Source organism: Aotus nancymaae, unplaced genomic scaffold (genome assembly GCF_030222135.1).
Source record: "Aotus nancymaae isolate 86718 unplaced genomic scaffold, 86718_ANA_hifiasm-v0.15.2.pri h1tg000022l_1, whole genome shotgun sequence".
NCBI lineage: Eukaryota > Metazoa > Chordata > Mammalia > Primates > Aotidae > Aotus > Aotus nancymaae.
In genome coordinates, this window is record NW_026988435.1 from 16,522,373 (window position 1) to 16,534,977 (window position 12,605).

The following is a 12,605-nucleotide window of genomic DNA, read 5'->3' on the forward strand; positions in this document are numbered from 1 at the left end:
TAAGTAGCCGGGTATGGTGGCACATGCCTGTAACCCCAGCTACTGGGGAGGCTGAGACAGGAGACTTGCTTGAGCCCAGGTGGCGAAGGTTGCAGTGAGATCATGCCACTACGCTCCAGCCTAGGTGACAGAGTAAGACTCCATATCAAAAAAATAATAAGAAAAATTAATTTTGTTAGCACTATGGGTGTTACATTATTCTGGGGAGAGGCTAGTGGCAGGGATATTTTTGTGGTTATCCAGATCTGAACTGGGAGGTGAGATGGAGACAGGACTCTACAGGAAAGACAAATTTCTAAGGCAAAAATGACAACTTGGATGACTTGTTAGATATAGACAGCTGGTGAAAGAAGATAGGTAAATGTGTTAAGAAAAGGAGTTGGTTTATGTTAGGGGAAGAAAAATAAAGTTTTATTTAATACATTAAATATTAGGTGCCTATGAGAAGTGATGTCTAATTATTAGTCAGTTAGAAATCTGAATTTGGAACTTAGATAAATTAGGGGTTGGAAATATTTGCATGGTAGATCAATATAGAAAATATAGTAGATAACATAACTAAGGGAGATCACGTAGAGTGAAAAGAGGACTAAAGTGAAAGCTCAAGGAAAACCCAACATTTAAGAGGAGGGAAGATGAGGCAAGGCAAGTGAACTTGAAAATGAAAGTGGGTTCAAATTTCACCTCTGCCACCGAACTAGACGAGGACCAAGGCCAAGTTACTTTACCTCCTATACCTCAGTTTCCCCATCCAGTAAATGGAGGTGAGTGTAACAGTGATTTCATACCACTGTTATAAACTTGGATAAAATCTATAAAACATTTCAAGTCTGGCAAATGATATTTAATTAGGGGTCACTATCTTTTCATTTTAGTCTGAGCACAATAGCTTGAGGAAATAAGTAGGTAAATGCCAACGTTACCCCAAAATCTTCTTTTAGAAAGTAGTTAGCCCACATAATGATGAAAACGAGCTTTTCTTCTGCCAGCTGACTTAGAGGAATACCACATTTTATGCTTCGTTTTAAATTATCAGAAGTGAATATGGCATGTGATTTGAAGCGCTGCATGTATATAAATCAAGTGGAAAGTCACTTAACTGTGCTTTCTTTTGTTATGTCATTAGATATGAAATCCGAGATGATCATACCTTGAAAATTAGGAAGGTGATGGCTGCTGACATGGGTTCATACACTTGTGTTGCAGAAAATATGGTTGGAAAAGCTGAAGCATCTGCTACTCTGACTGTTCAAGGTAGGCATTGGGGAAGTCTTTGTTGTGGTTGTTTTAGCATACAAAATACAATGCCGATAATTGAAGAAAATATTATGTATAGGCCTATGTTACATACAGACTTTACGTATGGCTCTAAATATGTATTTCAAACATATTTAAATAACACATATTGTTTTGCCTAGGGAAGTTCTATAAGTATTTGTTACAGGAAATTGAATTAAATGTTCAAAATTATGTAGAGTTCTATCTTGGTCAAGTAGAAGCAAAGAGTGTGCTTTAAACTCCAGGTCTTCAAACATAGAGCCCTTCTAATCTTTTAAATGACAGCTCTTGCTGTCTTGGAGGAAACTGTGTTTGGACAAAAACAAATCTTTCATTATTTCAAGATCATGCACTCTCAAGGGCCTTTATGATTTGTAACAGAAAAACAAGAAGATTCTATTACTCTTTAGAATGTAGGATTCATTCATAGAGTAGGGACTTTGAAATTATTTTCTGTGCACATAGTGCCTGTGTCATAACACTCAATAAATACCAGTTGAATGAATGAATTGCATTTGTACTTTGCTAATTTTGATACAGATTTATTATTTTGTATCAAATGAGCCCAAGGGGATACCATATTCTATGGATACAAGGTTTTTGAAAGTCGAAGTCACATCTTATACTGATGTGAGGAAATAGTTCTGTCACCTCCTTTGCATCCGTAATACAGAAGTTTTTCACTCTCATAATCCCGTTTTGTTTTTCTCCGTGATGTCATGCTGATTATTTCTCACTATGTCTCGTCTCAGAACTTTCTGCTATTTTTTTTTTCCTTTTAAGTGGCAAGTTGTGTATTGTGGAATTTCAGAGGCAATGACCTTTAAAAAACATTTTATTGGTTGGGAAAAAATTCCTATTTTGACAGTGTATGTAGTAAATGGGAGCTCTGGCCATAAACCACTTAGCTTGTTTTGGGGTCTAACATTAGCAATGCTTGATGCTGTCATATTTTCTGAACACTATCTCTTCCAAGACTATTAAGAAAAAAAAAAGGTGGCTTTTGAGGGAGTGCTTCTACTGTGGGCTTTGTACAAAAGAGCCTTGTGGGCTTTTTACACTAGGAAAAAAAAGAGAAAGAATATTTCCTTCCTGTCTCTAAAGCCATTATATCCCACTTTGGGGTTTTTAGCTCAGCCTCATAAAAACAAGAGGAAAAAAAAGAAAGATCAGGAACAAACATTGAGTTTCTAAGGCCAAGACTACTTCTCTTTAATCTCAGGTAGACTTGAACTCCAAGTAAGGCTAAAACTAAGAAAAGAAATCCTCTTCACATTTACAGAAAGCATAAATTTAAGAGGTGTCAAATCCAAGTTCGAAAGCCCTCCAGAGGGAGTGAAAGTAGCCAGGATGAATACAAGACATGAAAAGGTGTGTCTGTCTCCAGGCAATTGTGATAAGGAGGTTGACTGCCTATCACGAGTCAGTGAAATGTGTTTCACTTTGTGTTTTAAAGTACTTTACCTTGGTAGCCTGATGCATTTATAAATAACAGCAATTCTGCTGTGTATACAGTAGACAATGAAATCAAAATAGAGTTTCTTCCTACAATTTTAAATCAGTTACAAAACTCATTCAGCCTTAAGTTTTCCGTATGGAAATCTTGCTTTCTAAGCCTGGATTTCAATGGAAATTGGGTACAAATGATCAAATCCAGAAACTACTTGAATTTAGAAGCTCTCATTTCAACTGCATTGTGTTTTCTATAGATTTTTAAAAGATCTGTGTATAGTTGAGAACATATTATTCAAAATTAAAATAAAATATGCCTATGAACATCACTGTTAAAACATCTTTAGCATCCTGGCATAGTAAACACACTATGTTAAAGAGAGTAACATGATTCCCAACTGCAAAAGATAACTAAGAAAAAAACATTCAAAGGAAACCTGAGAAGATATGCCTTTTTTCGCCTTTTGAGATTGAAAGTAGAAAATTACCTTTTACTACAAAGGAAACTAATCAGAAATGAAGCCATTTGGTAGCAGGAAATAATTAAAGTTAAAAAAACATCAGTAGTATAATTGTATTGTTAAAAAACTCTGTGTTTCATGTATGGTTCATTTTGAAAAAGACAGTGTTGGAGTCAGTATGAGGTTAAACATAATCTTTCTCTCCCTCACGTCTCATACATGAGTATTTAATTTGGATAATTGATGTTAAGGCAACAAAGCCCTGTGATGCAGGTAGAAGTTGTGGGAATAAATTACTTTACATGAGGGTTGCCATTAGATTTTCACCTCCAGCACAGATCCAGTTAATTGCAGCATCTTAAAAAGAACCCTTACTTGAGAATTTTCTTTGTCAAGGTGTTCTTGTAATCTCAAATTCTTCTGTTTTTTAGATTATATGTCTTTAAATATTCCTCTCTGGACCCTAGGGGTTTCCTTGGCTTTTCTACTTGTGTGCTCTTCACAGTGCTTTCATGGTACTGGACATCTAGTAGGCACTTTATCTAATAAATTCTGAATATCTGAAATGTGAATATGCATTTCAGACTTTTGCTTGAATGGTAGAAATAGCACGGGGACCAGGTGTGGTGGTTCACATCTGCAATCCCAGCATTTTGGGAGGCTGAGGCGGATGGATCACCTGAGGTCAGGAGTTTGAGACCAGCCTGGCTAACATGATGAAACCCCGTTTCTACTGAAAACGCAAAAAATTAACCAGGCGTGGTGGTGTGCACTCATAATCCCAGCTACTCAAGAGGGTGAGGCAGGAGAATTACTTGAACCTGGGAGGCGAAGGTTGCAGTAAGCTGAGATCACGCCATTGCACTCTAGTTTGGGCAACAAGAGTGAAACTCCATCTCAAAAAAAAAAAAAAAAAGAAAGAAAGAAAAGAAATAGCACAGGGACATCCTAGGGAAAACTTAAGCAGCTTCTGGTGGCTTTGATCCTGAGTGCCAACGGCAAGCTCCATTTGATCAAATTTGAAGAGATTACCATTTGTGAATGATGCTGACTTATGACCTGTGTTTGAAGGAGCACAGTAATTGTTTACTGTCTGTATCTCATAACATCATGTTGTTTACCTTAAATATGTAAAATGAAATTTTTTAATAATGAACAGAGGTGAAAAGGGAACAGAGTAAAATCTAGGGTTAGACAATGTTTCTTAAACTTACCTGAAGTTATTTGTTAAGTTTACAGATTATCAGGCATGGCGTCTAGAAAATTCAATTTAGGAGATCTAGATTGGAGGACAGAAATGTATTTTTATTTTTAAACAAGCAACTTCACAAACCTCAGGAGTGAGGAGTTACTTGATGAACCAGCAGAAAGAATGAAATAAGTTTTTAAAATGTCTTTATAATTTGTGACTTACAAAGGTAGAAGAAGAATATTAAAGATAACGGTGTTGCTAAGAGAATAGACATTGGAATCAGACAGAATTTAGTTGAATCATGATTCTGTCATTTACCACTATGTAACCTAGAAGAGTTTAAGTAAATTTCCTGAGACTCAGTTGACCTATACGTAAACTGGGCACAGTAATACCAGTCTCATAGCATTTGTATAAAGATTCAATTATATATGTGTATATGTATATATATATATATAATATTTAATATACTATCTGTTATACAGTAAATGTTTTGCAGGTAAAGAGCACTGTATTTATTGAGTGTTATTATTGATAGCTTTATTGCTTAATTTCAATAATTATTTGGTAAGAAAAATAGTTTTAGATAATTCTAGATAAGTAGCTCTTCTATTGTAAATGAAAAATGTGAAATAGTATTACTATCATGACAATTTATTATGTAACACATTATTAAAAACGTTTCTCAAATAGAAAAAATTACATTTTCATTTTTTAAAACCTTTATTGGAAGGTTGAGGCAGGAGGAATCCTTGAGGCCAGAAGTTCATGACTCTATCTCTACAAAAAAGAATTTAAAAATTAGCCATGCATGTTGATGTGCACCTGTAGTCTGAGCTACTTGGGAGGCTGAGGCAGGAGGATGGCTTGAGTCCAAGAGTGGGAAGTTGCAGTGATTGTGAACCCCATTATTGCACTCCAACCTGGGTGATAGAGTGAGACCCTACCTCTAACAATTAAATTAAATTAAAAAGCCTTATGGGCTATTATAATAAAAGTGTTGGATTTTGCTCGTGCAGCAAAGCTAGTGCTAGATATGTATTGAGTTTTGCAAAATAAGTTAGATAGATTATTGAAATTTATGACCATTTTGGGAGAAAAATTAATCAAAAAGATTGCACTAAATGTGCATTGGAGTGTTACTATTATGGAAGAACATTCAGCAGAGGGTTTTTTGTAACAATTTTGATTCCGTTATCTCTAAGAGTGATTGTTTTCTACATTTTTAGATTCTCAGTACCTCAGTTTCTCTCTGTAAAATAGTGGTGCTTCATTACAATTCATACAGAGACCAGTAAGTTTATCCATGAGTAAATATCCTCAAAAACTTCTTTATCTCCTTAATGATCATTGCAACATGGATGAAATATGAGGCTGCACTCTGTTAACAGAAAGTCATTGCACCACTAAAACCTGTATCACTTCTGGTGTGACATTGGTGGGATTGCTTGTTCCTGGCCAGTGGAATGCCAAAGTCAAGTTAAAATTTTGAATCAAATAACATATTGATTACCTAATAATGTAAGTTTTATTTTACTTAGGAAAGAGGCAAACCGTAATAAGATTTTGGTGATATTAGGGAGTTTGGGCTAAAAATATATGTTTCCTGGGCTCTGTAAATATTTAGGTAATAAGAAATCCTAATTCCTTTAACTTGCATGTTGATATATACAGTACGACAGTATTGGTATATTGTTGAAACTGTTAGAATGAGATCCAAAGGCGCTACAGTAATGACCTACTGAAGAATAATCAATATTCATTATATCACCAATACAAAATGGTGAAAGAATTCTTTGTGGGGAAATTACAACAAAAAGTGTTTCTGCTTAACTTCCAGTTAGCCAGAAAATTCAGTTAACCTGAACCTCGCATTACATCGTTTTCTAAACTAATCAAACGTTAATTACCTATAAATTTCAACCATCAGTATTGTTACATTTATACTTAGTGTTTGCATCCCTATTCCTCTCCATATGTATAACATCTACATACCTTTCTTTTCAAGAAACATTTTCGTGAACGTAAAATACACAAACAAAATCAAGCATCTTTTTAAAGACATATCACCTCAATTTTTATTTATTACCTTGTTATATTTAAATTATATCATCTCAATTTGACAAGTGTTAGGATTGCTGGCTTGTGTTGGTAGGAATGAATTATTCCCTAAATGGTGTTTCATGTTGCCTAATTGCCCCATCTTTTAAGACATAAAGATATATACGACAGTATCTATAAAAATTTTATAGGTTGTAACATACCTATAAAATGGAAAATCTAACCAGAACAAAACAGATGCATAGAGGCACCCTAACATGTTTTTAAACAGTAAGTCATTTAAACTGCTAAAATTTATGCATCCCTTTGGTATTCAAGAATGATGCAGGTTTGTTTTCATATTATTTTGCTATTTAATCTAAACCCATTAGATATTTATTAGATGCTTACCAAGTGGCCTTCACGTTCTTCTTAGAATCAGTTGATAGTTAAATTAAATTATTATTTTAAAACTAAAATGATTAATTTGAAAGGAAAAGTGAATGCTCTCTTCTTTGTTTGAAGTAGACTTTAGGGAAAGCATGGTAAATACAGCTTCAAAATACTTGAAAAATGAAATGTAATTCTATTTATCCTACCGTTAATAACAAACCTTATAAAATTTATAAATTATTTACTTTCAATGACAATCATGTTTGTGGCCTTTTAAATTATTCCATTTTTGAGGAATGCTATTTCAAAAGAAAGATAGATGATAAACCCACATAGTTTAAAGTTTGAATTTCTCCCGTTTCTGAGTTTGTCCTCAGCCTCTGAGATTTCTTATGATTCCTTGCTTCAGTGACACTCATTACTTACACAGGGCAAACTAGATGGCATTATTAATCTTTCCACTCCTTTTGTAACTTCACAGATAAAGCAGCTCTTCTTACTGTCACAATTTCATTTCCAAAGTAAATTTCTGACTCTCTATCACCAGAGTGATCATGTTGCCATCGCTGTGTCCCATCAGTCACAGGAAACTGAACCGAAAATGGCCTGAAAGCAGACTTCCAAACCCCAACCATTTCCCAAGCCATCACCTTTTATCTCCCTGAGTTGAAACATTAAGAAAATCCAATCCCATTTTTGTTTGTCTCTCTCACAATAGGAACTAAAAGACATTTAGTCTTCTCATTTCTCTTGAGGCCTGAGTGTGGGGCCAGTCAGTCACAGGAAGCAGTGCATTTAGCTCTCAGTTCATACCCCACTGTACTCTTCTCCGGGCTTCTTATAGGAACTGGTCAATTTCTGAAGCTCTGTTAAAAAGAAAAGAATGATGCCAGACATTGCCAGACATTGCCACACCAGGTGATGCTCTGTTATCAGGTGAATGGGATTTCTGTGAAATCCCAGCTCTTCTCTCATAAGAGCTTGTCCATTTTCCTTCTCTTGATGTGAAGTCACCCTAGTCTCTCGATTTTATCAGTTGTTTTTTAACCATAAAATACAATATAATGAATTACATTGCTATTTCTTTAAATTTATTGTTGACATACAATAGGAATATTAAAACAAATCATCAAAAGAAAGTGCATTCTATTCTATGCTGTAGAATTGTTATTTTGTCTGATGCTTTCCATAAGTATTGATGCCAACTGTGTAATGAAGGAGCATAACGCTTCCTCATTAGGACTGATTAGCCAGTGACAGCTTCTGGGAGTCTGAGCCTTAAAGTATGAGATTGACATGTAACAAGGGAGACACAAAGACAGAAAAAAAGACCTGTGCTGTCTTTTGCCTGACTTAATTGCTACTAATGGGATCTTTCCTAGAGCCTCTCTCCTTGCTGCTAGTAAACTACAGGCTTCAGAAAAGACACTTTTGCTGAAATATCTAGGGCACTGCAGTTTATGATTGACCCCTGTTTACTGTCCAATGAACTCAGAGTTCAAGAGTAATTGTAAGTTTCAGTAAAACAAGAAGCAGCTGTCAGAGGTTTGTCTGAGCCTTTAAGTTTCTACTAACCCAGTCTGTAAACGTTAGTTCACAGAATTTAATAGTGAAGAAGTGAAAATAAGAGCAGAATAGACATCAGAAGCTGAATTCCTCATATTCTCTATTTTACTTGTTGGCAATGAGACCTGCAGACACACGGCCAGTCGACAGCTTTACTCTTTATCCTTCACGCTCCTATTTTCCCATGTCTTACTCGTAATCAGTCATCACAAAATCCTACTTATTTTGCCATTTACATATTTCTCAACTCTCTCACCACCCCTCTTCTTATCATTGCTCTAATTTAGGCCTTTATCATGTCTCAGGGAAACTGTTAACTTCTAACCAGGTTCTTTGCCTCCACCTTGTCTCATAGAATCCATTCTTCACACAGTAGCTTAATCTACCTAAAAAATCTGGGGACGGTGGCTCACACCTATAATCCCAGCAGTTTTGGAGGCCATCATAGGAGGATCACTTGAGCCCAGGAGTTCAAGACCAGCCTGAGCAACACAGTGAGACTCAGTGTTAAAAAAAAAAAATTTTTTTTAATAATTTTAAAAAGATTTTTCAGAAGATTATCTACCTAAAATACAGTTTTAATTATATTAATTCCTTCCATAGATGATTTCCATGGTTCCCATCTCTCCAGGATAAGATCCAAAATCCTTTTGATGATGCTAGCCTCCTTTCTTGCTACTACTTTAGTATAATATGCTATATTCCTATTTTTTTGTGTGTACACACCACCACGTAGCTTAGCTCTGGGCTTTTTGTTATGTTGGCTCCTTGATCTAAAATGCCTCAACCTCACCGGCACCATCTTCTACTTGCTAATTACTCCTATCCTTGAACTTGGTTCACATAAACATCTTCCAGCAAGCTTTTCAGACACTCCCCATCCCAGTGAGAGTTAGGTATTTCCCATTCACATACCCATTGGATGCTACTACTGCCCTTAATAGGATTTCAGTGTCTGAACTGCTTGACTGTGAGTTCCTTAGGCACACACTTTGCTTACCTTGCTTTATTAGTGTGATTGTTTACTGCAGTTTCAGAGGCATCTGTTTTAGTTAGCATCCTCCAGAGAAACACACTCAATAGCATATACAGAGATAATAAGAGGAGATTTATTATAAATATTGGTATAGGGGGTCAAGTATTCCCACCATCTTCTATCTGCACGCTGAAGAACCAGCAAAGCAGGTGGGGTAATTCAGTCCAAGAGCAAAATTCTGATGTTAGGGGAGCATGAGAAGATGTGTGTTCTACCTTCAGAAGACATAACATATTTGCCTTTCCTCTGCCTTTTCTTCTACCTGGACACTCAACGGATTAGATGATGCCCACTCACATTGGTGAAGGCATATCTTCTTTACTCAGTTTACCATATCAAATGCCAATCTCTTCCGGAAACACAGTCACAGACACTCCCAGAAATAACATGTTACCATCATCTGGATATCCCCTAACCCACTCAAATGGACACATAAAATTAACCATCACAGAAACCTTCATGTTCTTGTAACGTTTTCTGTGCGAATGAATTAAGTGCTCATCCTGATACACACCACTTGTTGAATCCCAAGCAAATCGCCTAGCTTCTCTGAGATTCAGAGTTCTCATCTGTTGAAAACATGAGTATACATGTAATATAAATATCAGTAAGCTAATAGGAAGGTAAACTAAGATAATGAATAAAATAGTTACATTCCCAAGAAAGTGGGTTGTGGATTATTGAGCGCTTTATGCAAATGCAATTGTTGTTACTGTTTTTATTATTGTTTTTCTCATCCTTCTTCCAAAACAAAATTAAAAATTCATCAGATTCCTGTTAATTGTTATTTTGTCCATAAAGATTTGACACTTTTGATAGCTGATTAATGGGAACTTTGGTTACTATTTTACCTTAACTTAATTATTATCCCTTCCTGCCTTGTTCGATGCCGCTAAATTTCGTGATATGATGAATAACGTTGAATCTCATCACTGCCTGTTCCATATAGTCCATATATTGGAACAATTGTATTAACTGATTATAAACAAATTTGGGTATACTGTACTCAGAAATAACTTCAATATAATTTAGTCTTGAAAAAATGAATCAGAAGGCATAATCCACTAAAGGAATTGTGCATTTGATCATTTTCTAACATGTGAATTAGCAACTTTGAAAATAATCAATATACATGCTAATTTTAATGTAACATACTATGTGAATGTATGACTTTTTTTTTTGGAGACAGAGTCTCATTATGTCACCCAGGTTAGAGTGCAGTGGCACAATCATGGCTCACTGCACCCTTGACCTCCTGGGCTGAAGCAATCCTCTCACTTCAGCCTCCCAAGTAGCTGGGACTACAGAAGCATGCCACCATGCCCGTCTCATTTCTTTTTTTCTTTCTTTTCTTTTTTATTTTTTTGTAGAGATGAGGTCTCACTATGTTGCCCAGACTCGTGTGTGTGTGTGTGTGTGTGTGTGTGTGTGTGTATGTGTTAATGAACTATTAGATAATTAATTCAGATTGTAAAATTAATTCAGGTAAAACTGAAACAGTATAGCTTACTGTAGACTTTATTGCCAGTAGGGGATAAACTTTTTAAAACTTGCATTCAAAAACACCTCTGGAGGAAAGAAGGCCTACTTTGTAAATTTGTGGTTTCCATAAATAGAGTTCACTGTGTTTAACTTTCTGTCAGCATGTGAGCTCTGCTCTTTGTGTACAAAGCATAGGACTTTTTGGAGCTTGTATGATAGCTAGGCATATAAGTAATGAGAGAAAAAACTGGGTCCTTCAGTTCTGAATTTCCTTTCTTTGATGTAGACTTCATTTAAATCATTTGTTGGAACAATTTCCTTAAGTTGCTGAATTGAAAAAAGCTGGCAATAAAATAGTGCATTGTTTCTGACCATTAATGTGGTTATTTGAGTCAAAGCCAAAACTAATAGTGTCAAGGGACCTTTTTGCAGAGTCAACCTAGGTTTACTATAATCCAAGATCTTGGTTGAGAACTGTGAGTTCATCAACATTTTGATGCAACACATATTATGAGACCCCCCCAAAGCTTTATTTGATGATTTTAAGAACCTTGATATGTGTGTCACGCTTTTGCCAGACTCTGAGAAGACACAGCAGATTGGTTCTTTGGGGAGTGATTCTTAATGACATATGGCAGTAATCCAGAGATGCCCACTAAAGTCTGTAGTGCTACAGTAAACAGTGTTTCAGGGGTTAGAAGATTATATATATATATACACACACACACACACACACATATATGTGTGTGTGTGTATGTGTGTATAAAGTGGTGGTAAATAGATCTATTAAATGTAGTATATATATTGAATAGATATACATATAGATATACACATACACATTTTCAATGTAATATATATTTACCACTGCCTGTATGTATGGATACTCTTAATACTAAGCTTAAGAGTCTTATTCAAAATGCTACCCTTAAGGGATTTGTTGTGGAGGTTTTTTGTGATGTTTCTTCTCCTTCCTTCTCCTCCTTTTTCTCTTCCTCCTCTTCCTCTTGTTTATTTTGTAGTTAAAATTAGGATTAAAATTTTTTCAACTGAAGATTGAGGGGGCTGATGGGGAAAGAGATTTGTAGGAGACTATGTGATGGAAACTTTTAAAGAATCAGCATTGCCAGCTGAGCTGTTTGTGAGCAGGCTGAAAGTAAAATGCCATCAACCAAGAGATTTAATGAAGTCCCACTACAGAATTTAACAAGAGAGTGATTTGTGGGAATAACTCCCTCTGCTAACTGATCTGATCCAGCGGTGTAAATAGGATGCTGAGCACCACTCCTGCTGGGTTTTTTTTATGCTGTTTCATTTGATTGAGACCCAGTAGCATTTTGGCCTATGATTCTTTGCTGTTTTGTTTTGTTTTGTTTTGTTTTTCCCTAGAGGAGTAAAATAAAGAACTTCTTATGTACTTATAGCTTAAAGAAACAGCCATTGTAAACCTAATGATTGCTGAATGTGTGACATTCTCTTAGATTTTTTTCATTCATGCATAAAGATTTTGGGTTGTTTTCAGTTATTTCAAACAAATGAATATAAATCATAAAAATCAAAAGAAAAGCATTCACTTCATGGCCTATCTACAGAGAATTTGAAATACTCTCTTAATTGTGTACACCCAGGCAAATATTTGAAGAAATTAGTAGAGCTGTCAGGTACAAGAAATAATTGATACATAAGATGATTCTGTGACAAATAGTGA

General features: G+C 35.5%; 1 protein-coding gene across 6 annotated transcripts in view; it reads left to right on the forward strand.

The window, feature by feature from the left end:
• ROBO1 (roundabout guidance receptor 1) overlaps positions 1–12,605 on the forward strand; it is a 1,127,367-nt gene that overhangs the window by 1,016,817 nt on the left and 97,945 nt on the right. For all 6 annotated transcript variants that reach the window (XM_064380017.1, XM_064380018.1, XM_064380019.1 and 3 more), the window contains one exon: positions 1,127–1,254. In XM_064380017.1, coding sequence (XP_064236087.1) covers positions 1,127–1,254 — 128 coding nt within the window. The remainder of the gene's footprint in view (positions 1–1,126; positions 1,255–12,605) is intronic.